General features: G+C 43.1%; 1 protein-coding gene across 4 annotated transcripts in view; it reads right to left on the reverse strand.

Moving 5' to 3' along the window:
• CAMSAP2 (calmodulin regulated spectrin associated protein family member 2) overlaps positions 1 to 25,858 on the reverse strand; it is a 563,571-nt gene that overhangs the window by 22,606 nt on the left and 515,107 nt on the right. For 2 of the 4 annotated variants that reach the window (XM_078640959.1, XM_078640954.1), the window contains 2 exons: positions 12,308 to 12,380; positions 10,603 to 10,718 (listed from right to left, as the gene is read on the reverse strand). In XM_078640959.1, coding sequence (XP_078497085.1) covers positions 10,603 to 10,718; positions 12,308 to 12,380 — 189 coding nt within the window. Of the gene's footprint in view, positions 1 to 10,602; positions 10,719 to 12,307; positions 12,408 to 25,858 lie in introns of all 4 variants that reach the window. The other 2 variants (XM_078640956.1, XM_078640946.1) reach the window with 1 other exon arrangement.

Here is a 25,858-nt window from a genome sequence, read left to right on the forward strand (position 1 = left end):
TCATGTGGCTGATGTCATCAGTGATGTCATCAGGGATGTAATTTGAGATGTTATCAGTGATGTCACTGACCATGTCATGAATGATATAATATGTGACGTCATCAGCAGTGCATTGCGGCGGTGCGAGTTATAGTTAGTTGAACTAACTATAATGGCCGAGTTTCTCTGGTTTTGTACGAGTAAAATGTCCAACTATTACGTTCCTGAAACCTGTGTTTTTTCAGTGAATTTCGAAGGTTTTTTAAATGCTAATTTCTAACTATAACGTCCCTGGAACCTATGTTTTTTTCAGTGAATTTCAAATGTTTTTTAGTGCTTATTTCTAACTAAACGTCCCTGAAACCTGTGTTTTTTTCAGTGAATTTCAAAGGCCGTGCGGCTCCCCTCCCGAGGCTTTTATCTGTCCCGGGGACCCCCTACCCCGGACCTTGGCCATTGTTTGTTTATTTCTATTTTTTGAGGAGATGGGCCACGCGACCCCCATCCCCAGGCTGATTTTGGCCCTGGGGACCCCATCTCCCGGGACCCGGCCATTCAATTTTGTTTTATAAAAGGGAGGGGGGGACGTGTGGGCCCCTCCCGGGCCACTTCTGGGCCCGGGGACTCCATCCCCCGCCGGCCCTTTGCGTTGGAGACCGTGGGGGAGCCCCAATTCCCCCCGGTCCCACCTGCTCCCTGCCTCCTGCGGGAGCCGGTATTGATTTTGAGCAAGAGAGCTGCTGACATGCAGCTCCCCTTGCTCAAAAGCAATCTGCTTTGCTTCATTGAAGGGAGAGCAGGTTTCCCTGCTCTCGCTTCAATGAAGCAAAGCAGAGTTTGCTATGACAGGGCGGGACCACCCCGCACATAATTAGCATGGTCCGGGGAGGTGGCTATTTCATCTTGACAATGACTCCGGGACCTGGCCCACCCGGGGGCCTCATTAAAATGAAGCACGGGAATCCACGCTTCATTAAAAAAAAAAATCGCCAGGATTCGCGACCCCAACGCAAATTCTGCCGTTTAAAAAAAATATGCTTTTTTTGGCCCTGGGGGTCCTTGTGGGACCCCCTGAGCAGGCCTAGGGAGTCAGGGTGTTTCTACCCTGCCCTTTTTTCTTGTTTTTCAACCTTTTTTACACTCTTTTCTTGTGACTCGGTTACCGAGTCACAAGATGGCTGCCAACACTTCCTGGTTGGGAGTGTTGGCAGAGTGAAGCTGGTGCTCGGGAGGGTTCGCGACTCCTCCTCAGTGCTCAGATATTGATTTTTTCTCCTTTAAATTTCTCAGGAACTACTGATCGGATTTACACCATTTAACAAAAAAGGTGCAGTCTAAACCCAGACCTACCTTTTTGCCAAATTTGGTGTAATTATGTTCAGCAATTCGGGCTGTAGCCTGTAATAAAGTTTAATGGAAATTTACATGGAGAAAACGTGCTTTGGGAGCCCCCTTTTTTCTCGGCCCTGCTTGACGAATCACCCCGGAGCTTTCAACACACAAACTGAGTGGTCCAACCCTGTCTTTTGGAAAATTTCACGAAGATTCGTCAAACGGTGCCAAAGATATTGGCAAATCAAAACACGCTTTTCCTATGGTAACTAGGTCCTAACTATAACTACCTACTGACGAACACCAGTAGGTAATTTTTTTTTATTTAGTCCATATTATTTAAAGGAAAACAGGCACCGTTTCCAAATAAATAAATAAATTAAACATTTAAAATTTAAAATTCATTTTGTAAGAGTGGCAGTGGCATGTGGGATAAATGACTGCTCTTAAAAAGGGATTTTTTACCACTGCCTTTCAGTAGTCATTAACAAATGTATATTTTCTGATGATAATTCAGTCACAAAACATTAATACATACTACTGCGAATCTGTATTTGGAAGGTATGTTCTAAAAACAAGTACTGTGTTTCATAAGTCCAACTGGGATACATTTACAATAAAAGAATGGGAAGCTATTTTTTTTCCCTAGCGGAGCGTGCTCTTGCCTTGACAGGTAATATCTTGTTAGCTAATGACAGTAAAGAACACTGTTAACAATCAACTTAGCAATTGTTAACTTTGTACCGGGCCTCCCAACATCTGTGGAGCATGCAAAACATATACCAATATTCAGACTCTTTGGTTTAGTCTTCTCAATGTAATACGCAAGTGCTAATCTGGCACGCAAAGTATGAAAAGCTTTTCCTGAAACCAGATTTGGGAACAACGGGAAATGTAATTCTTTGATTAAGCTGAAAAGGTCAATAATCTTGGATATTAATCTTGAAGAGTAAGCAGCACATATTTAGTTTCAGCTTCAGTTCCATTACCCTTTTTGGGAGATGGCAAGGGATCCTAAATCCTTTAATTCTGAGGTTCTTAACTTGTTATCTTCATTGGACCTCCAGTGAATCAGTATGGGAGAACGAGGACCCCCACCTAAGCAATTTATATTATTCAAATCTCAAAATAATGCACGAAAATACAAAAACAGGTTTACATCAAAGAAATACAATCAATCAATCAATCAATCACGAAATTTGTATAGCGCGCTACTCACCCAGAGGGTCTCAAGGCGCTTGGGGGGGTCCGCTACTGCTCGAACAGCCAGGTCTTGAGTTGCTTCCTGAAAGAGAGGTGGTCGTGGGTAAGACGGAGGTGGATGGGGAGTGAGTTCCAGGTCTTGGCTGCCAGGTAGGAGAAGGATCTTCCTCCCATGGTGGCTCTTCGGATGCGTGGAACGGCGGCGAGGGCATGGTTGGTCGATTGTAGTTGGCGGGTGGGAGTGTAGAAGGTCAGGCGGTCGTTGAGGTACCTGGGGCCTAGGTCGTGGAGGGCTTTGTGTGCGTGGGTGAGGAGGCGGAACATGATTCTTTTGCTGACGGGGAGCCAGTGCAGGTCCTTCAGGTGTCTGGAGATGTGGCTGTGGCGTGGGATGTCCAGGATGAGTCGTGCGGAGGCGTTATGGATGCGTTGGAGTCTTTTTTGCAGTTTGGCTGTGGTTCCGGTGTAGAGGGTGTTTCCGTAGTCTAGTCGGCTGGTGACAAGTGCCTGGGTGACCGTGTTCCTGGTTTCGGTGGGGATCCATCGGAAGATCTTTTGGAGCATGCGTAGGATGTTGAAGCATGAAGACGAGACAGCGTTGACTTATCTGGTCATCGACAGGGAGGAGTCCAGGATGAAGCCCAGGTTGCGTGCTTGATCCGTTGGTTTGGGTGCGCTGCCTAGGGCTGGGGGCCACCAGGAGTCGTCCCAGGCAGACGGTGATGATTCAAGGATGAGGAGTTCCGTTTTGTCTGAGTTCAGTTTCAAGCGGCTGTTCTTCATCCATTCGGCTACTTCTTTCATCCCTTCGTGTAGGTTGGATCTGTCGGTGGCGGGGTCGTTGGTGAGGGAGAGGATCAGCTGGGTGTCGTCGGCGTAGGAGATGATGTTGAGGCTGTGTTGGCGTGCGATGGCTGCGAGGGGGCTCATGTACACGTTGAAGAGGGTGGGGCTGAGTGATGATCCTTGTGGCACGCCGCAGATGACTTCGGAGGCCTCAGATCTGAACAGGGGGAGGCGGACTCTCTGGGTGCTTCCGGCGAGGAACGAGATGATCCACTCCAGTGCCTTCCCTTGGATACCGGCGTTGCTGAGGCGTTGTACTAGGGTGCGGTGGCAAACAGTATCGAACGCTGCGGAGAGGTCCAGGGGGATGAGGGCCGCTGTTTCCCCGGTGTCGAGCAGGGTTCGGATGTCGTCAGTGGCTGCGATGAGGGCGGTCTCGGTGCTGTGATTGGCTCGGAAGCCGGACTGTGAGTGGTCGAGGGATCCGTTCGTCTTGAGGAAGGCGGCCAGCTGTCTGTTGACGGTCTTCTCGATGACTTTGGCAGGAAACGGGAGGAGCGAGATGGGGCGGTAGTTCTTGAGGTCGGTGGGGTCTGCTGATGGTTTCTTCAGGAGGGCACTGAGTTCGTGCTTCCAGCTCTCCGGGAAGGTGGCGGTGTTGAAGGAGCAGTTGATGATGTCCCGGAGTTGGGGTGCGATGACGGAGTCGGCTTTGTTGAAGACGTGGTGGGGGCATGGGTCGGTTGGTGAGCCGGAGTTGATGGTGTTCATCGTCCTGATGGTGTCTTCGGTGTTGACTTGGGTCCAGTCGCGGAGGGAGGTGGTGGGGGGCGTCGGTTCTGTGGTTGGGTGCGTGGACTGTTCGCCGAAGCTGTTGTGTATGTCTGCAATCTTGTTGTGGAAGAACGTGGCGAGTGAGTCGCAGAGGTCCTGTGAGGGAGTGATGTTGTTGTTACCGGCGCTGGGGTTGGAGAGCTCTTTGACGATGTTGAAGAGCTCCTTGCTGTTGTGTGCGTTGTTGTCTAATCGTTCCTTGAAAGCTGTCTTCTTGGTGGTGTGGATTAGCTGGTGGTGTTTGCGGGTGGCGTGCTTGAGGGCGGTCATGTTGTCTGTGGTCGGGTTCTTTCACCAGGCTTTCTCGAGGGTGCGGCAGTTATTCTTGGAGTTCTTAAGGTCGTCGTTGAACCACGGGGCTTTCTTGCTTCCGGGCCTAATGGGATGGGTTTTCAGGGGTGCGAGGTCGTCGGCGCAGTTGGTGAAATATTTTATTTATTTTATTTATTTTATTTAGTTCACAAATTAAAACATATGCAAAAATCGACATTTTAATTTTAAAGGGAAGGTTGGAGCTTTTCAAAATGTAGTTTGATTTCTATAAGAAGAATCAATATATTTACCTGGTTTATTGCAAAGACACTCTCCAGACCTACGAAGAAGAGCTACCACTACGGTCAAGACCCAGAGACTATTGGTGCTATCTCATTTCCTACCTTAATGTACCAGATATTCAACTGTGAATTGCATACTCTGGAATACAGGGGGTTAACAAAAGTGAATGTACATCTCGCTGATTGCCTTAGGATACCATACGAAGCATGCACTATTGGAGGCGGAGTGTTGTAATGCAGTGAATTTTATAAGTTGTTCTGTACTGTATGGTTGTCACAGGATGACATTGTCATATTTTTGAAATGCTAATAAAAAAATAAAAAAATAAATCAATATATTTTTTAGTCTGCATATACAACTGCTTCAATGGAGGCCATCATTCATCCATTCTAGATTGCTTTTGTGTACTTGGCTGCTCCCACAAAGACAAGGATACCAACTTAATTTTTAGACTCAAATTTCAAATTAATTAACATTTACAATATTTTAAGATATTCAATGTTTGATGTTGCTTTTGTACGTATATATCTCTTATGAATCTTCTAATGTTATTTAATTTTCTAAACAGTCGTGGCCTGCGTAACAAATGTCCCAGGTAGGTTCCTGTAAGAATTGTTAGCCTTTGGCTATAGTATGAATAAGCTGGTCCATGGAGGATGTGGTTGTGGGTTTTGATTAGGGCCACAAATGACATTTCTCATTAGGTGGCAGGCAAGTAAAAAGGTTTGTACACATGGATATTATTGCTCCAGTATCAGATTTAAAGATCGGTAGGCAAACACCTACTCAGAGGGCCAAATAGTTCTCTCTCACATACATTTTAGACAATAGTGTGGTCAACGTTGTCATATAAGCCCACTTCTGTGGCTCCAATGCCAGTTGGTACTGGGAATGCTAGTTCAGTTAAAGCCAGGTACATCCTTCTCTAATGGAAGTGGAGAAAGTACTCTGGGCAACAAACTAATTAGTCACATTCTACAGACCCTCTTTTTCTTCTATGAGTCTCTCTTTTTTGAGTTTTATATAGCGCTAACTAGACCCGGAGGTATCAGAGCGCTTTACATGAGCACCAGTTACGTTACATACGGACACACATTCATTTTCTTTGTTAGGCACGGGGAGATTAAGTTATTTGCCCAGAATCACAGAATGCTGAGCGTCCCTGCCGAGACTCGAACCCAGTTCGCCGGCTTCGAGGTCGACCGCCCTAGCCGTTTGGCCACATTTTCTAATTCTCTAATTGCAAAGCTTCATCCAATGCCTCCTCATATGATGCGGATGGTGGAGAAATAGTTCTGAAGGTCTAAGGACCATTTCTGCATTGTTAGCTAACTGAGGGACAGGGTCAACGAACTTTTTCAGAGTTCTAAATAATTTCTTGAATTAATTACACTCCTCTTGCATCTTCTGAGTGGAGATTAGCTCTTTAGCAAGGTGAATTGCTGTATTGTATACCTTACGGTATATACTCAACTTCTTTCTTGGTAGCTTGCGAAGAATATTTCTGCTATGTGCTTTGGCATTTCTTCAACTTGATTTTACTAGTTTTTAATAGGAAGTTTTAGCCACCTGCAATTTAAGCAGGACAATATTGCCTACTACGAATTGAAGACCATTACTATACTCATGCACAATCTCTTTAGGGTCTTTCAATCTGGATGTGACTAGCAAGCTGTATGCAAGGGGCAATTTATTGTCTCGTAAGTAAATATCCATATGTCCGGTTCGTAATTAGGGTTATTTTGTTTATAGTATTAACTTTTGGACAGGTAATTAAAAATTATATGCAAGATGTTTAGGACCAAATACTTGCTGCTGCTGCACATTCTGGCAATTTTCACTAATGGAGCTAGCTGACTAGTTACTAACTGCTCAATAGGTTTCTAAAAACGAGTACTACATGTATGACTGTTCAGGCTGCGCCTCTATTTTACCACCACCCCTACACCCGTACCCTGGAGGCTAGTAATTTCTCATGATGCAATATCTATACAGATCAGCCACAGCTATTGTCAGGCCAGATCCTTCATTCAACCATGTCTCAGTGATATTAAAAACTTTACTATTCGACTCAGATATTAAATGATGTATATCAGGGCTAAAGACAGTCAATGATTATGCATTTATAAGATCTTTTTTGGTTTATAAAGGTTCAGTATTTCCAGTTAAACCTAAGTCGGACCAATTTGGAAAGACTGCTCATATAAAAAAAGTATTAATATGAGAACAAAGATAGTTTTGCAAACTTTGGGGCTCATTCACAGATTGTCTCAAAGAGGAAAAACAGGTGCAAGCACGTTTTTGTGGCAGATTTTACATTACCACTTAATGTGAGCAGTCTGCATATTGTATTGTATTGTAATTGCATTTATATAGCACTTACTTCCCCTATACGAGGCGTCGATGCGCTTTTTTGGCGAGTAGCACATTACTCCGGAACCCATAAAGGATTAGTGTTGAGTTAGTATACTGAAATATGAAAGTAATTTGAGTGGTGGATAGGTTAGTCAGTTATTTGGATTCAGAAGGACAGCGGTGGGATAGAAGAGGGAAAAAGGTTTGCATTTATTTAGCGCTAGTTACCCCTGATGGGGTGTTAAAGCGCTTTTTTCGGCGACTAGCATGCTGCTCCGGAACCCATAAAGGATTAGTGGTGAATTAGTATGGTCAACTACGAAAGTAGTTTTAGTGGTGGATATTAGTCAGTTATTTGGATTGAGAAGGATAGCGGAGGGATAAAAGAAGGAAAAAAGTTAGCATTTATATAGCGCTTGTTACCCCTAATGGGGTGTTGAAGCACTTTCTTGGCGAGTAGCACCCTACTCCGGAACCCATAAGAATTAGTGGTGAATTAGTATAGTGAAATATGAAAGTAATTTGAGTGGTGGATATTAATCAGTTATTTGGATTGAGAAGGATAGCGGAGGGATAGAAGAGGGAAAAAGTTTGCATTTATATAGCGCTTGTTACCCCTGATCGGCTGTTGAAGCACTTCTTTTTTTGGCGAGTAGCACGCTACTCCTGAACCCATTCAAGGATTAGTTTTGAATTAGTATAGTGAAATACGAAAGTAATTTGAGTGGTGGATGTTAGTCAGTTATTTGGATTGAGAAGGGTAGCAGAGGGTTAGAAGAGGGACAAAGGTTTGCATATATATATATATTGCGTGTTACCACTAATATGGTGTTGAAGCGCTTTTTCGGCGAGTAGCACTCTACTCCGGATCCCATAAAAGAATAGCGAAAAATGAAATTTGAGAAATGGACATGTTAGTCTGTTATTTTGATTGAAAAAGATAGTGGAAGGATAGAAGAGTGAAGGCTTTAGACTTTTCTGGAGGTCATAGCAGTAGTGAGAGGGTTGGGATGAGTAAAAAGGGATGTGGATGGGGAAGAGTCAGAGGGAAGAGTTTAGAAAGGCTTGTTTTTGGGGATAAGTATAGCAAAAGAGATGCCAGGTGGTGCAAGGAGGGGTAGAGTAGAGAAGAGTCTAGAAATGGCTTTTTAGGGGATCATAGTAGTGGTATGGGGTTAGGGATGAATGAGAGTGTAGGTAGTGGATATATTGATAGAGGTATAGAGTGAGAAATAGGCTAGTGCATTGGAAAGAGTAGTAGAAAGAGGTTTGAGATGAGTCAGAGAGTTGAGGTAGAAGATATATTGAGAGAGGTATAGTGTGAAAATAGGGTAGTGCTTTGGATATGCTGAATTAAAAGAACGTAATAAATATATAGATCCATATGTACATGGAACTTTTATAGATACATAAAGGAAGGAAGTATTTGTAGATTAAAGATATTGATAGAGGTATAGAGTGAGTAATAGGGTAGTGCATATAATATATATTTTTGTTGTTGTAGGAAAGTAATAAATATTTAGATCCAAGTACATGGAAGGTATATAGATGCATAAAGGAAGTAAGTATAAGTCGATTAAAGAGGCATTCGATAAACTCTGGTTAAGAAGTGTTGTACTTAAAAATGTATGTATTTATTTATTTATTCTTTTTTTAAACATAATTATTCTACAAGTTAATACAAAGCAATACACATATACAGGTACATATAGTACATATAAATGTTTATATACAGAGGGATATGCTGCATATTTCTGTTTGCATATGGTGCTTATGGGGGAAGAGACAATTCTTGAGTGGTTTTCTGAAGATAAGGTGGTTGTCGGTGGATCTTAGGTTGGGGGGGGTAAAGAGTTCCATATTTTGGCTGCTTGAACAGAGAAGGATGTGCCACACATGTTTTTATTTCTTGTATTTTGGGATTTTGAGGCGAGGTGCCACTCTAGAGCAGAGGTTCCTATGATGAATGTGTTTGGTGACTTTATTCCTGATGTCAAGCGGTCCCATTCAATGTATGGCTTTGTGGGTGATACAAAGCAGCTTGTACTTGGATCTTCTGGCAACCGGTAAACAATGCAGGGCTTTTAAGGGAGGGGAGATGTGGTCTCGCGGTTTGATATGCAAGAGTAGCTTGGCAGCTGATTTCTGAATCCGTTGTAGTCTTTTCATAGTCGTTAAAGTTGATCCGTGGTAGAGGCTATTGGCGTAATCAAGTTTAGACAGAAGAAGGGAGATGATGGCTTGGACCTTGTGTGCGAATCCCAAATGGGGAAGATTTGTCGCAGAGCTTTTATAGTAACAAAGCTTGATCTTGCTAGTTTGTCCACTTGGGCATTCATCAATAGCTTGGAGTCATGGTCATTCTGAGGTTTCATATTTCCTTCGATACTTTAAACGGTGATCCCAGTTCATCAGGACAGGAGGCAAGTGGGTCATAATGTTTCCAATCACCACACGTGAGTATTTCCATTTTGGTAGCATTCAATTGAGATGGCTCCAGGTCATCCATTGATCCACGGTACTGAGACAACTGAAAATTGGCGAGTTTGTAATGTCTTTGCGGCATTCCAGTTGAAGGAGTATTTGCATGTCATCTGCATAGTTATAGCACGTGAGTTGAAATTGATTGATCAGTATTGGTAATGACTTCATGTAGATGTTGAAAAGCATGGGTGAGACGATAGAGCCTTGAGGGACCCCAGCTTTTGTGGAGTACGATTTGGACGATATGGCATTTCCTGGCTTGAGTTTTGCACCACCATTGGACCACCAAACTCACGGTGGAGGTCGGCGAACGCTGCACCAGTGGTCCGACCGCTGTATTTCAACTATGGCGGTCAGACAGCATTAGGACCGCCAAAACTGCCAAAGATCCAGAATCCCTGGCATGGCAGCCTGAGACTGCAATATGCTTGGTGGTGCCTCTGCAGCACCGCCAAGCATAGTATGAGTTGAATGTCAGCCATCCTTTACATGGTGGTGAGACCGCCATGAAAAGGGTGGCAGAGAGTCAATAAAGGGGACCCTACAGGATCCCCTGTTGCCTGGGATGCATTGAGGGGGGCACATGGTGTGCCCCCTTGTCTGCATGCCCCACCTGTTCCATCACGGCCCGGACTTTACAGTCCATGCCGTGCTGGAACACGCTGTGGCTGACCCATGGTGCTGCCTATCTAAGGCTCCCCTATGAGTCTTTGGAAAGGCAGTGCCGAGGGCCAGCCGTCGTAGGACCGCCGTTCCGGACTACAACTTGTACGGTGGCGGGCAGTCACCTTTGGCAGTGTGGGAGACCGGTGGTTGTGTGCCGCCCACACCGCCAAAGTCATAATCTGACCCTTAGTATTAAAAAGAGAACGCAAAGGTGATATGGCCCAGGCTTTTAAAAAATGTTCAGTCAAACAATCTGTAAAATGAAGCCTACAATGAAATATTTACAAGATGATGTAATGTGCTACCAACTACTACCCATCTGCAGTACTACAACACTATGATATCAAAGTTGAACATATTGTTTTTTTCTTCTCCGGATTCAAAAATGCAGTCTCAACTCCAACTGACCTGTGTACTCAGTAGCAGAAGCTACTGATGAGGTGGTAGAGGCATTTTCCCAATCTTTTTCTCCGTTTCGACTGCCACAGCGACTCGGGGATATGAACCCTTCTACCGACTCAGACCTGCACAGTGCAGAAATAACAGATTTGATTGTTCCAAAAAGAAGTCACAGAAAAAGACTTTCATGTTGAAAATGTTCATATGTTCAATCATAACATGCCATTAATCAGGGATGTTCAATGGTAATCCAGGTTGGCCAGATCAATACCAGGCTTTTAGGATAGGCACTATGTAAATCAATTCCATTTACAGTGTTATGGCAACATAAATAGGTGGGAATCCTGAAAATATAGTATGGATCCTGCCCACAAGGTCTTTTGTTGAAAACCTCTGCTGTAAAACTGATATGCTGCCTTTGTGGATATCAGCCTAATCATGTGTCATTTTACACTAAAGATAGACACATTCTTACCCTCAGTCTTTCTAAATAATTCAAGGCTACCCAATGTTCAGACACTGCTCTTATCCAGATATAGGTTTCTTAGTAAAAGCACGGCATTCGAATACAACTAGCTGGATTTGGTACTCACGGGCAGAATGCTCTAAATACAGAATTGAGCAAGGGTGGCACTTAAAACTTATTGAGGGTAAACCATTTACAACGAGTTTCCAAACATGTGTTTAAAAACTGCCCAGGGAATCCCAGCCCATGGTTGTTATATTTACAGCATTGCAAAGACAGACAGTTCCATTTGTTTTTGTAGTATAGCTGATGGGAAGGATGGAGGGGGCGTGGCTAGGGAAATCCGTAGTCTGGTTTAAACAAGATTTGTTTTGTTAAACAGATTGCATTAGCTAATGGTTTCAAAAGTATAGTGCATTATCTAATCGATTTACAATGATATTATATGTGGCCCCCAGCACTCTGCAATTAAAAACTAACAATGCGACAGTAGATATATTCGACAGACCTTTGGATAAGTATGTGGTAGGTTTTTTGCCATTTGAACTAAGCACTAACCCTTTCAATGTAATTCCCAACTGGGCTTTATATACATAGTACAGAATGATAGTAAACAGTAACTTTTGTAAGAAGATATAAAAAAGAAATAGAAATGTGAGAGAATTGTGGGTGGAGACATACATACCTATAGGTGTAGTTTATGAGGAGGGAATGCCGGGACAAGGATTATAATGAGGGATGTTAGTGGGCATTATGGAAAAAGGACATCATCCAGCTGTTTGGGTTTTTTGGTCCCTATCCTTTGATTATACACAACTGTTTGGAAGAGGTTCTGGAAAGTATTTAGTGAGACTTTCTTGCTACATTTTACAACTACTTGACACCAAACAGCAGAATTACATCAGAATTTCATTAACAGTGTATATTAAGCCTTAGTACGAAAAGGCTAACAAGTTGTTTCAAGTACCTCACCTCATTGTACCGCACAGGAAAAGTGCTTTAATTGCATCACAACACTAACTGTGAAATTATGGTCCATAAAACACAAATATTTTTTACTGCAATAATATATATAAAATGTGGTGTTACATTTTATAAAACAAAACAAAAAATAACTCTATTACATTACATGTCCTTCTATTGATGAACATGATATTAATTTATTTGTATCATTACATTTTGTGAAATTCTTTTGGTGAACACAGATTAAACTAGAGACCATGAAAGTGTTTGCAAGTTCATATTTACCCCAAGGCTCTCTTGTCCGAATGTATGCTGTCATTGTCGCCAGTGGTCAGTGAGGCCAGCGAAAGACTAGACACTGAAAAAACACGATTAATTCGGAAACCTGAATAAAAACAAAGTTAAAGTTTCAGAAATGTAGGTTAAATTTCCAAGAGTCTGTTCATCACATTGTGCACCAGTGGACGGCTGTTGCGCTACTCTGCGTTCGTATGTGGGGTATCATTTATTTTTATTTAACTCAGTTCTTGACGTGGATCTGATATGCCTGCATGCATTGTATCAAAGTATAACGACAGCAGTTTAACCTGATTCAATACGGTGTTCCCATAAACTAGAACAATCGTCAATAACAGTACATCAGTTTATGGAATAAAAGTCTTTAAACACATTTGCAGATGATAACAGTAAAGTTAGAGTTGAAAAGCGTGCGTTTTGTGGCAATTTTATTTAATGTAAAAAGCACACACTGGCTTTTAACAGATTTCCAGGGCTACCACCGCAGTATCCTCTTCTAATTTAAAATAAACTCTTGAGGAACTAATGGTTTAATCTTAATTTTCAGTGTTTTAGGCAATCACTGGTGTTTTGGTTGCTAGATATGCAAACGTGTTGATTTGTTTTTAAACCAGTTAAAATAGTGGCGATTGGACTAACATGAATATTTTTTTCTCAGTTTCAGCTGCCTTCTTGAAGTAGAGAAATGTATAGAAATTAAATGTTTTCACCTTCTGTAGCATGTGTATAAATACCCAGGAGGATCAGAGGGATGTCAGGTTTCGGGACGTTAGATCGATTTCATACAGCTAATTTAAATCGAAATAATCTGGTCCATGAAGGAGCTTGGCCCCCTTTTCCTACTTAGAAAACCCCAAGACACGAGGGTCTGAAATGTCAGGGTTAGACAAGAATATTGATAGATATTTATATATTCTTTCACTACAATATTACTACATTTGACTGTTTTCCTGCTCATGAGTAAGCACCTGCACACTGTACATCAGACATATTTTGCACTACATATGCTTTCCAGTAAATCCTATTCCCAATGCGTCCCATATTTTACTATGTATCCGTAGCTCACTTTTTCAAAATGCCACCATTTTTTTTTAAACAATTTCAAATGCAATTTTAGCAAACTAGCCTTGATGGCTGTGACTTGCAGCAAATATTTCCCACTATTTCAGGGATATCCAACGGTGATTCACATGGGCCAGAAACACCCAATATATTTTAGGAGAAACACTGACTGTGTAAATGATTCCCATTTAGATTCACTCTATGTAAATTTATGTCATTCATATCCTGAAAATCTAACATGGCTCAGGCGCTGGTAGACCAATGTTGAGAAAATTATGCACTTTGTTAAAATTTCTCACAGACCATGTCCCTGATTTTGGGCAATTTTTGCAGTCTTCATAATAGAGCAGAACTGTTAGTAAAGTGTGACTCAGAGAAAAGGAATACAAATCATATTGCTTGAGAGGATGACTAGTTTCTACCTAGCATTCTGCTTTTTTCAGCAGGCCCGCTTTATTCCACAGTCTTCTGCTCTTGTTCAAGACAGCTTCTAAGATCTCTTGAATATGGCTGCCCTTGACAGACTGAGGAATATATTTGGTTGGGCCCTGCTGTCTTTTTGCATATACACATGGATCATTAAGATAAAAATTGACTCCCCTCGATGTCCAGAGGACATCTTCAATGTACTCGTATACATGAAATCAGCACCCTTGAATATTCTAGTTCCTGTGCTTAACGTCTATTCTCACTATCGTGGCATCTATTCCTTACATAGTCTCAACTGATCTTTTGCAACAACCTATGTTTCTAGGGGCTACATGTATCAAAATTGCGAATAACTAATTGCAGATTTCTGAGATTCGCAATTAGGTAATCGCAATTTTCAAAGTATGAAACTCGAAGAGTTAATATAGCGATTCCTAGGGAGTCACGAATTGCTCTATCTCATTAATATTATCCTACAGGGGTCAGCTGACCACCATGTCCGTGATTGCTTTTAAATAAAGCAATCTTTTTTTTTAAATGCAGCCCGTTTTCCTTAAATGAAAACGGGATGCGTTTCAAAAACAGAAATGAAAAGTTTTCTTTTCATTCTTTACGAGTAGGCAGTGGTCCGTGGGACCACTGCCTGCTCTTAAAAAATGCTGTAACAAACATTGACAAAGGGTAAGGAGTCCCTTGGGGACCCCATCCCATTTGCGTATGGGTTACCACCTACTTAAAGTAGGTGAGAAAATGCGACTGTTTCGTGACAGCATTTCGGTCACAAAACATTCCTACATACCAATGCGATTTGGTATTAGGAAGGGAAGCCCTAAACACACCCCTTCCTAATAGCGAATCGCAAACCCATACTGCGATTCGGTAACGGGTTAACAAATCGTAAAATGGGGTTTGCTGCATCTGAAAAGCATTTTTTGTGTTCGCAAACTGAAATGCTTGATGCATGTGCCCCTGAGTGTGTCAAACAAGCCAAGGTAATACCCATGCTCCAAAATCCTTCTCAATAGGATGCTTTTAACACCTTCGGTGCTGATGACGGCTCCCGGCCGTCATGAGTCACGGTGGGCGTGAGCTGATGACAGCCGGGAGCCGTCATGACCACGCCCGCGTCGGAATGTCCAGCACCGGCGCAGAATTCCAAGATGTTAAAAATGATTGTTCTTTTTCTTTTTCATATGTATGCCGGACTTCCAGAGAAGAAGGTATCGCCTATTTCTCTTTCTTCATTTGAAGAGGCAGGAGTAGGGCTGCATGTATGCTTTAGGCACGCTTTAAAATAATTTGTTTATTTAGAAGCGCTGCAAATTGGAACGTGCCTGATAAATCCTGTAGCAATAAAACCAGCCCCCACAGCCGTGAAACGGACCCCAGTCCACAAAAAATACCCGGTAGCCAGCCCAGTCATTGGCAGGAGCTCTGAACACAGCCCAGTCTGGTTTTCGACCAGCTCATGGCACAAAGATGGTGCTGATCCTCCTGGATCTCTCAGCAGCTTGCTTTTTTTAACTTTTAAATAAAAAAAAAAACAAATGCAGTTCAGTCTTGATTCTCATAATCATACTAACAGCAGGAATGGAGTTCACCACATACTGATATCAACAAAGTGTTTGTTAAAGTTCTGACGTTTATACAGTAGCAGACAGCCTGGGAACAGTGGAATCAAACAACTGGTATCTTGCTACTCCATTAACACAGAACGATCATGTACAGTTACCTTATGCAACATCTCAAACTGCACCATTCATTACCCACCTCTATTCAGCCACCTCATAATATGCATTATGCTCTGTTCCAGTTCCCTCATCAAACCGCTATCATTTCTGCCTCATATCAAACCGTAGTGTGCACAACCATCACATCTTCAGTGTACCCCCTTTCAGCAGCTATCTGTGTGGAGGCGGGGCAATTATGTTTAGGGCCAGAGGAATGTGGTAGCAACAGCGCATATATGTCTATGTGATGATTACAACAGACAATATCTTTCAGCTGAGCCCTGTTACAGACAACAAGCCCTTGCTGCAGGGCATATCTAACTCTCTCTCTTTGAAGCTTTTGACATTGTCACCCATCCCAGGCTGCTCCAAAGACTTGAAAGGTTGGAGATCATCTCCAATGCACTGTGCTGGATGGATTGAGGCCTACCTGGACGATAGAGCCCAGCCTGTCTCTCTGTGTTGGCTTTCATCTCAGTATATGAAACTCTCAGGTGTGGCATTCCAAAGGGATCATCCCTGACCCTTATGCTTTTTAACCTCTATGTAGCATGTCTTGATGAACATATTAATTCCTACGGCTTTTCGTTTCTAATGTTTATGCAGATAATACCCAGATGCTTGTTCCCCTTGATGGTCTAGACTGAGAAGAATCTGCTAAATTTAGCTTGTGTTTTTTAAACATCTTTGAGGGGATGTCTCTGAACTCGCTTAGACTAATGCAAAGAATACTGAGGTCCTTATTCTTGGTGCCCACTTGCATTTCAAGCACAACCTGATGGCCTACAGTCTGTGACGTGGGTGCAGTAAGGGACTGGAGCCTTTTGCGGGTTAAATAAGGTTTTATTTTTGGTAATGTCTTTCGGGTGCAAGACGTCAGTCTTTCACGCGCGAACTCGGCTGGATCCGTTGTGGCGGAGGTCTTTTCTTCCAGCTTGACGATAATGTTCACCTTCCTGGAGTACGCTACTGGGAGCGTTCGCGTCGGTGTCCCACCGGTGGCTCGCCAAGGAAATAACAAACAAGAAGAATACCGTCAGGACTCAAGATCTCTATATCTAGAGGCCCAGAGGAACCCGGGACGTGAAGGACACCGCTGAGTCAGGTGTGCTATATACTAACAAGGTCGTGTCGGAATCTTCGAGGTGAGGAAAGGGTGCAGCGGAAGGTGAGGGTTTTAGGACGAGGTATGAAGGTATAAGGGAAGTTGTACAGGGCTATTTACAGGGTATTTACACGAAATGCAGGAGCTGTCGGTAGCGCTACGGAGGAGGGTTTCCCCGCCTCCCAACCCAGCCGGCTAAGCACTGACGTACCTGTCGCAGCCACACTCCTCCCTCTGGAGTGTGGCACGGCGCTTCACAGGACCGTTGGCCTCCTGGCTCGCCTTCCTTCTCCGTTCCTGTATCCAAAACTCCGCTCTCGGCACTGTAAGTTCTCCACCACGCTCTGTCTCCTCTCTCCCGGGTGTCGTCACACGCCGCTTTTCTTTCTTCCGGGGTTTTCTCCACTCTGGCAAGTCCGACGTCACTGGTGGGCGTGTCCTCCTTCTCAGTATATGCCCAGTTAAAGGCGCCGTACTCCTTCTCCTCCGTTTCATCGATAAGGGGCCACTATTACCAGTCGCCCTGAAGGGAAGGAGGGGAGGGAGGATCAGTGACTCACCAGGCTTCCTGTGATGTCCGTTCTTCCACCCTCCGGCCCTCTCCGTCACACAGTCGTAGACCATCTTCCATCTTCGGTCACCAAAGGTTAGAACCTTGGGCTTTTCTGACATGGCTTTATCCTTTGTTCATAGGTGAACAAGGTTGCATCCACCTGTTTTCTTCTTTTAAGAATGCTGTGTAAAGCTTCTCTGTTTTCTTTATCTGTAATGGGGACATTTTATGGACCAGGCGGTAAAATCTCCTTGCTTGGACTCCTGAAATGCTCACTAAGTAGTATTGCCAAGTTCCTAATTAACTGACTGCAAATTATTCAGAACATTGGAACTCAGCTCCTTCTTGGACTTAAGATGTAAGACTTGATATTCTCTCATCATCCTCATAGTTCATTCTAAAATATACATCCAAATTTCCATCCAACTTTTATATAAAACAAACATAAGAACCATCCATTAAAATAGTTACAATATCAATATTAAAATAAGATAGCTGAATAATATACACACTTCATCGTTATCTTAATGGGTAACCAGAAGGAACTTTCAATTAATCAACCAGACTGAGATTCAAACAATTCCCTAATTTGTATATACATTCAATTAAAGCATCTCTAATAGTGCAAGAACGGTTCACTCTTTGTTGTAGTCTTGAGATGAGAGAGGGCATGGCTTTGTTTCTCCAGAATGCAAAACGTAGATAGCTACACAATATTGGATATTGTTTTTTAATTTCTTTTTCTGGATCTCTTCTTATCTTTTTAACCCTCAGTGGCTCCACGCTGAGTACCGTTTCCACTTTAATGCCCTCTGCATGGTCAGCCATGCTTTCAACTCCAATGGACATCTTCGGCACCACGATAAACTCACACATCAAGATCCAAGTTGCTTCCTGAGCTCTGCCAATTTGACTCTCCATACAGCTAGCAGAATTTACAGCTTCTGGCACGAAGACTGCTCTTTTCCTACTGTGTTTCATCTCTCTGGAACTCTCCCTCCCCCTCAGTGTCTGCTCTACCAAGGCCCATCTCACCTTCTGAAGAAAGTTGAATAAATTGCTTCTACTCTTTTCTGAGTCATTGGAATCCTGCACCAGGCCTCTGGTAACCATGCCTTGTACCAATCCCAAAGCATTCAATCAATCAATCTTGGACTGCCTGCGTGCACTTCCCTTTTAGAACGATACTGCTGGTCCCTGCTTTCCAAGCACGCTAAATATTTTTGCACTGGGTATGCTCTGTCTGTTAATGTTGAATGTCTGTTTTGCTGTGATGTATCTGTCCAGGATGATGAGATATACCCTCCCCTGAACCACTCCTTTTAAAAACGTAGTAACTGAGAATCAATGCTTAGAACCTGAAACCCACAAGGTCTGCTGGAATTATGACAAAGCACAAGAAGCAAAAGCTAGAAAATAACAATCTTTGAAAAAACGGGATGGTACCTAAATATGGAGAAGGCTGAACATGTACACAATCAATGTTTGATGCAAAAAAAGTCCTATTCAACTTCCAGTGACAATGCTCCCCCCCCTATAACAAGCCACAAAAGATTTCCTTTAAGTTGTATGGCTGATGAGAGACATTTAGGGCCTGATTACGAGTTTGGTGGACGGGTTACTCCATCACAAATGTGATGGTTATCCCGTCCGCAGTATTACGAGTTCCAATATATTCCATTGGATATAATGCAACTCGTAACACGGCAGATGGGATATTCATCATGTTTGTGATGAAGCAGCACATCCGCCAAAGTTGTAATCAGGCCCTTTGTGTTATAGATCCAAGTAAAGACCAGGGCCGGACTGGCCATAGTGGGCACCTGGTGTTTCCCCGTTGGGCCGCTAGGGCGGGTGCCGGTTTAGGCCCCCTCGGGTGCCATTTTTGTTACCGGGTGTCAGCAATATCGGCCCCCTATAACAAAATCGGCCAAAACCGGCCCTCGCAAACTGCTCGGCTGCACTCCCCCTCACTCCAGGGGGGGGGAGGGAGGGGGCGGGGGGGGCCCCCGGCTGAGCAGTTTGCCAGGGCTGGTTTCTGTTCCCAGTCCGGCCCTGGTAAAGACCTGATATCATCGAGGGATATGTAGTTCAGTTTAGATTTGTAGTTAGCTTGCAGGGGTCTAGGTTCTGTTTCAGTGATTTCAGCACATGGAGGATTAGGGGGGATAATGGTGTCTGCTCTTTTGCTGGTGCTGAAAAAAGACACTCCCGACAATGTGGCACTGAGGGTAAGGATGAAATAATGAGTGGATAGGGATGAGCCCAGGAAGAAGGTGACTGGAAAGAAGATGTTTATCGTTCCAGAATCCTTCTGTCATTTCACAACCAAGCACAGAAAGGGTCTTAGAGTTGCTGTGGGGTTGAGCCAATAGTGGAAGACAAATAAGGGAAAACAGACAAGACATTGGCCACCAGACTAGAGCAGGTTTGCAATACAAAGGAAGTAATCACAACCAGTACCATAGAGTTATTTGCTCTAACAGATTGCCCTTGCTTTTGCTCACAGATCTTCGCTGGGAATAATGAAGCATCCTATTGATGAAACCTTGCACATTCAATCAAACCAGCATAGTGCCTTTGTAAGACGTATTGAAGCATCTACACCTAGTGATTTAATTAATTTGGATTACTGACATCACAGCCAAACCAGTTTATGTGATATTCTGAATCACATTTAGAATTTTAGCACTTCTGGTGACCTTTATGTTTTTGATGATTTGCAGATCTTTTTAATTAATAAAGGTTTCATATAACAATTAATTTTCCAGACATAGGAGCATAAATTGATGATGTGTAACAGAGAATGCATATAGTGTTGTTAAATGTGCCGTTGTGTGCTGAGCTGAACACAACCCTGGTGTCCTCTCTAGGGCAGAGTTAGGGGCTAGGACTTAGAATTAATTAAGCGTTCACGTGGCTTTATATTTATGCAAAACAAAACAATTGCCCAAAAACTCTAATAGGATCCTTAAAATGAAGTAATATAGTTTCTAGATTCCCCAGTGTCCAAATTAAGTGAATACAATTATATCACTAAATTGAGTGATATTTATTAAAAGTAGTATTTAAAAAAAACATTCAAGAATACTTCCATGCCCTGATAATGTTGCCACGAATTACCAAAACATATCAGTTTGTCATTTTTTCTATATAGCCTATATTGTTATTAATTGTGAGGCAACATTATTTTATGTAAACCATATACAAATGAGGTTACTATTATTACTGGGTTTAACCTTTTGCTTGTAACGTTTAATGAATTGTATAATAAACATATTCATTAAGCCATTTAAGTGCAGATTTTATACTGAATTACTTAAATTGGCCCTCAATCTGGTTGGTTAAAGAAAATGATACAGACGTAAAGCATGTGCTGTGGATCACACCGTTTGGTCTAGTGGGAAAGCTGGAAATTGGGCCCAGGTGTCCTGGTTGCACACTGTGCAATTCAGACACCTTAGAGTTACATCCTTCTTGTTTGCATTCAACACCAAAGGTCAATGCTTTATGTTTAGTTATTTCAAGAACAGCCGCAGCCGGTGCAGGTAAGAGCGGTGGGGCAGGGTGGTTGGGGGTTGTGGAGTGTGGGGTGTCGAGTCGACAGACGACGTCGAGGGACAATGACATTTAAAAATAGAAAAACACTTACCTTGAACAAGCTGCATTGCCGACTCGGCAGTGCAGCAAGCGCAAAGGTAAGTGGTTTTTATTTTAGTCTCCCTCTTCGTCGTATGTCGACTCCCTCCTGCCCTGCCCCGCCCCACTGCTCTTACCTGCACCAGCGCGGCTGTTCATGAAAATGTTTTAAAACATGGAGTTCATTAAATACACTTATCACACCTTAAATCAAACTGACACTATACACGCACACATATATATGTGCATTATCAAAAGAAAACGTGTGCTTTTCTGTTTGAGTTGTTTCCACCGATTCTGAAGATTAAATACAGTGACAGAACATGCCTGTCTGAAATCATGCTGCTCTACAAGCAATCTCCTTGAAGAGCTGTAACTTGAGAAATAAACTCTGTGGTGACTCCAAAACCTCTTGGACCATTAGATTATTACTTAATTGTGGTCACTGTTGTTCCTCTTCTCCTAAATCAATTTGTATTCGCAAGAAAGGTGATCCAGCAGTAACATTAAATAGCATTTACTCCCTTCTCTTACTCTGCTGGTCCCCTGGCTTAACAAACAGAGGGGCATATGTACAAGAAAGTGACGGAGTGTGGTGTTAGCCTTCTTGAATTAACGTTTCACTCCGCCACTTCTGAAATGCAGGGTTGAACCATATTTACAACAATATAGAGCAGCCCTGTGTTTCACCCTGCGTTGACGCTAAATTTAGCTGCCTAGCGCCAACGCAGGCTCTCTTGCACAATTGTGCAAAAGTGCCTGTGTTGCCGGGTAAGATTGTTTATGTGCAAGAAGGGACACCTTCCTGCACATAAACAATCCGTAATGGCGTGCACACATTGAAGTTGCAACTCGTAATTTTTTTATGTTTAAATTTGTTTTATTATTAGCATCAGACAAAATATACACATCAGAAAGTACAGTGCAAAGACACAGCGGTAAACTGAAACAGCCAAGCCGCTGGAGGACCCGTACCATGTGACCTTTAATACATTGCTGGTAATGCTGATCAATTCGAGGTCGTCCCCAACCCAGAACAAACTCCTGAGTCTCTGCACCGTTCAACAGCTTTCTGTGCGATGTGATTAGCTCGAAGATGAAATAGAAGGAAAAGACCAACCCCCCCCCAAAAACCCGAACCCCCCCCCCCCCCCGACCAGTGTGCCATATCTTACTTGCCTAGGCAGCTGTAGAAAGCGCGCCCCAACAAGTGTCTGTGTCGTTCTGATCGGTCTTATCCGGGTGTAATTTTTTTTTTAGGATTGTGTGTTGCTCAACGCAGCAAACAGCAAAGACGAGGAAAAATAAATAATTTTTCCTCATTTCACCATGTTAAGACCAGGTTTTCAGAGATTTTAATTTTGGCGCTACTTCCGTGAAAATCAAAGGGTGTGCCTACCGCAACTCCCATTGCCAACCTCTTTCATGCTATGTATGGCGTCAAAGGGGGCCTTATTTACAAGGCTGAGTTAAGCCACGTTAAGTGGCTTAACGCTGCCTTGTAAATAAGGCGAAGTCATATCGCTACCACAACGTCGAAAAAAAGTGACGTTATGGTGGCGATATGGGCTTGTAAATATGCCCCAGAGAGATTTTAATACAGGTTCAACACCTCAGTGACTGCAGCTTAAAAAACAACAAAAGAAAGAGGTAGTTACAGCCACCACAGAGATTTCCACTCAAGTACAGTGCTTCAACGAGACTTAGGCGATGGATCTGCAGCATAACTTCAAATAGTCATCTCCGTTTCCCATCGTCCCAACCTACCGCACCTTTCAAGGTTCCCACGCCCATGAACAAGGACGACCTCCTTTACTGACACGCCGATTGTCGATGCTCACAAAGAAAACGGTCAAGAAAATGTAGCTGCATATTTCCAAAAGCCCACGAGATGGCAGCGCAACATGTGAATCTGTAACCGATGTGTGCTGCACAGCAGAAAATGCTCTACCACTAAATATAGTAAAACAGAGAACATCTCGGAAAGAAATCACTCGAATAGATAATGCGAAGAGATGGTGACCCCCTCCCCCCCCCAGAAAGATAAAAGTAAAAGCAAAGTATCGAAGACGGTGAAGAGTTCGTGGCACTAAAGGCATTCATTTAGTATACCTGTGATCTGTTTGGAAATGTACATACATAGGCTTCTCACGCCATAAAGAACAGACAGTCATAAATATGAAACAGCATGGATAGACGTCAAGTAGTTTATAAAAAGCTTAGAAGGGGAGGGAACGGATTGAATGTATTCTCTCTGCGTAAAGTTGTAACCATTATCACAATTTTACTGATTTCTAGGTCAATACATTTCACATAGTTGCTGCCAAGTTTAGTTATAACAAGCGTTGAAAATGCAATCTGAGGTAGAGCTATTGGCAGTGTGCATGGCAATGTATTTTACCTATGTGTTATGGAATGTATGTATGTGATGTGTACTGGAATTATGTGTGTTGGATTGTATTAGTTAGTTGTGTAATTGTGTGGCATGGAATTGTGTGGTGTGGCATGGATTGGATTTGTGTAATGGTATTATGTGGGATGGTGTGTTGTGGAATTTTATGGATAGTAAATATGTGGCATTGAGTGTACTGGAATGATGTGGAGTGGGATTGTGTGTTATAGAGTGTAATTATGTGGAATGGTATTTTGTGTTGTGAAGTGGTTTGTAGTAGAGTTTAATTATATGGTGTGCTGATGAATTTTGTGACACGATGTGGAATTGTGTGGTGTGGATTAGATGTATGTGGTGTGTTTTGTAATTGTGTTGTTGAGTTGTATTTTGTGGTTTGGTGTTGAATTATGTGATGTGGATTGCAAATGTGTGGAGTTGAACTATGTGGTGTAGAACTGTGTGGATTGCTTTACCTGTTTGGTGACGAAAAAGAAGAAAAATGTTGGAGCTAAGCTTCAGATCTGTGGGTTTGGGTGTAAAAAAAGAAAGAGTTCGAGCTATTGGCATTATAAATGTCTCTTATCTATATGTTATGGATGGAGTGGATGTGAATGGTGTGTAGTGGAATTATGTGGGTTGGATTGGAATTGTTAGTTGTGGCATTGTACGGCATGGAATTGTGTGGTATACAGCAGATTTGTGTAGTTGAATCATGTGGCATGGTGTGCAGTTGTATTATGTGGATAGTAATTATGTGTTTTTGAGTGCATTGGAAATATGTGGAGTGGGACTGTGTGTAATGGAGTGTAATTATGATGAACAATTTTGCATTGTGGAGTGTTATGTAGTGGAGTTTAATTACATGGTGTGCTTTTGAATTGTATGGTATGATGTTGAATTATGTGTTGTATTTATGTGGTGTGTAGTGGAATTGTGTTGTGGAATGTTTTTTTTAATTATGTGGTGTGGAATGGATTTGTGTGGAGTTGAATAGTGTGGCATGGAACAGTGTGGTATAGAGTAATTATGTTGTGTGGTGTGGTTGTAAGGATTGACTCTGTATTGAGTGGTGTTGCGTGGAGTGGTGGTGCACAGAGTAGAGTGGTGTTGAGTGGAGCGGAGTACAGTAGAGTGCAGTTGGTTGGAATGGTGTTGCATAGAGCAGAGTGACATTGTGTAGAGAGAAGTGTGGTTGCTTGGAGTGGTGTGTAGCATGGAGTAGTACAGCAAGAAGTGGCATTGTGTGGGTGGCGCAAAATTGATTGATTCTGGTTGCAGTGGTGTGGCGCAAAGTGGAGTGCAGTTGCGTGGAGTGCATTTGTGTAGAGTGAGGTGGCATTGCGTGGACAGAAGTTGCGTGGACTGGCATAGAGTGGCGTGGCATCGAGTGGTGCTGCGTGGAGTGGCGTAGAGTCAAGTGGCGTAGAGTTGTGCTGTATGGATTTGTATTGAGTAGTGTTGTGTGGAGTGGCATTGCATAGAGCTGAGTGGCGTGGCATAGAGTGGAGTGCGGTTGTGTAGAATGGAGTGCAGTTGTCTAGAGTGTAGTGTGGTGGTGTGCTGTGGCGTGCGGTGGCGTGCAGTGCCGGGGAGTAAAGCAGAATGAAGTGGAATAAAGCAGAGTAGAGTAAAGCAGAGTAGAGTTGAGTGGAGTAAAGCGGAGTAAAGCAGAATGGCATTGAGCGAAGTGGAGTGGTGTGAAGCAGAGTGAACTGGATTGGAGTAAAGCAAAGTGGACTGGAGTGGAGTAAAGCAGAATGGGCTGCAGTGGAGTGAAGTAGAGCAGAGTGATGTGGGAGTGGAGTAAATCAGAGTGGCATTGTGTGCAGTGGAGTAGAGCAGAGAGGCATTGTGTTAAATGGAGTGACGTTGCATAGAGCTGAGTGGCATTGCATCAAGAGACATTGTATTGAGCGGTGTTGCGTGGAATGTCATTGAGTAGATTAGAGTGGTGCAGCGTAGAGTGCAGTTGTGTGGAGTGCAGTTATGTATCCTGAAGTGGGGCTGCATAGGGTGGAGTGCAGTTGAGTGGAGTGGCATGGCAGAGTGGGGTTGCGCGGAGTGGCATTGCATGGATTGGCAGGCAGTTGTGTGGAGTGGCGCTGCGTGGAGCCGAGTGGCGCTGCGGAGAATGGCGTTGCCTAGAGTGTCACTGCCTGGAGTGGTGTTGCATAAAGTGGAGCGCGCTGTGTAGAGTGAAGTGCAGTTTTATGGAGTGCAATTGAGTAGAGTTCATTTGCATTGTGTGGGGTGGCGTTAATGAAACACTTAGGTTGAAAGGAAATATCAGATTCAGAACTAAATTAAAGCATTGTACTTCAACTGCAAAAGCAGAAATAACAAAACTGTGAACATGCAGATAAACAGTATTAGCAGTAACATAAAGCAGTGTAATTGGTTCCCTGATTACAGAAATAGAGCGTTCAGATGTTAGGGTTATCTAGCTGGATTTGGATGGGGCAGGTGGGAAAGAGGCTACAGGAGAGAGAGCGAGGGAACAGCCATATATTTTAAACATTCACCACAGCATGCACCAAGGCACCACAGACCTATAAAATCAGTTTAACATAAGGACGGGGGAAGCGTCAATGGCATCGAGCGAAAGGGGAAAAACCCAGACCTCGGTCTT

This window comes from Lissotriton helveticus, chromosome 1_1 (genome assembly GCF_964261635.1).
Source record: "Lissotriton helveticus chromosome 1_1, aLisHel1.1, whole genome shotgun sequence".
NCBI lineage: Eukaryota > Metazoa > Chordata > Amphibia > Caudata > Salamandridae > Lissotriton > Lissotriton helveticus.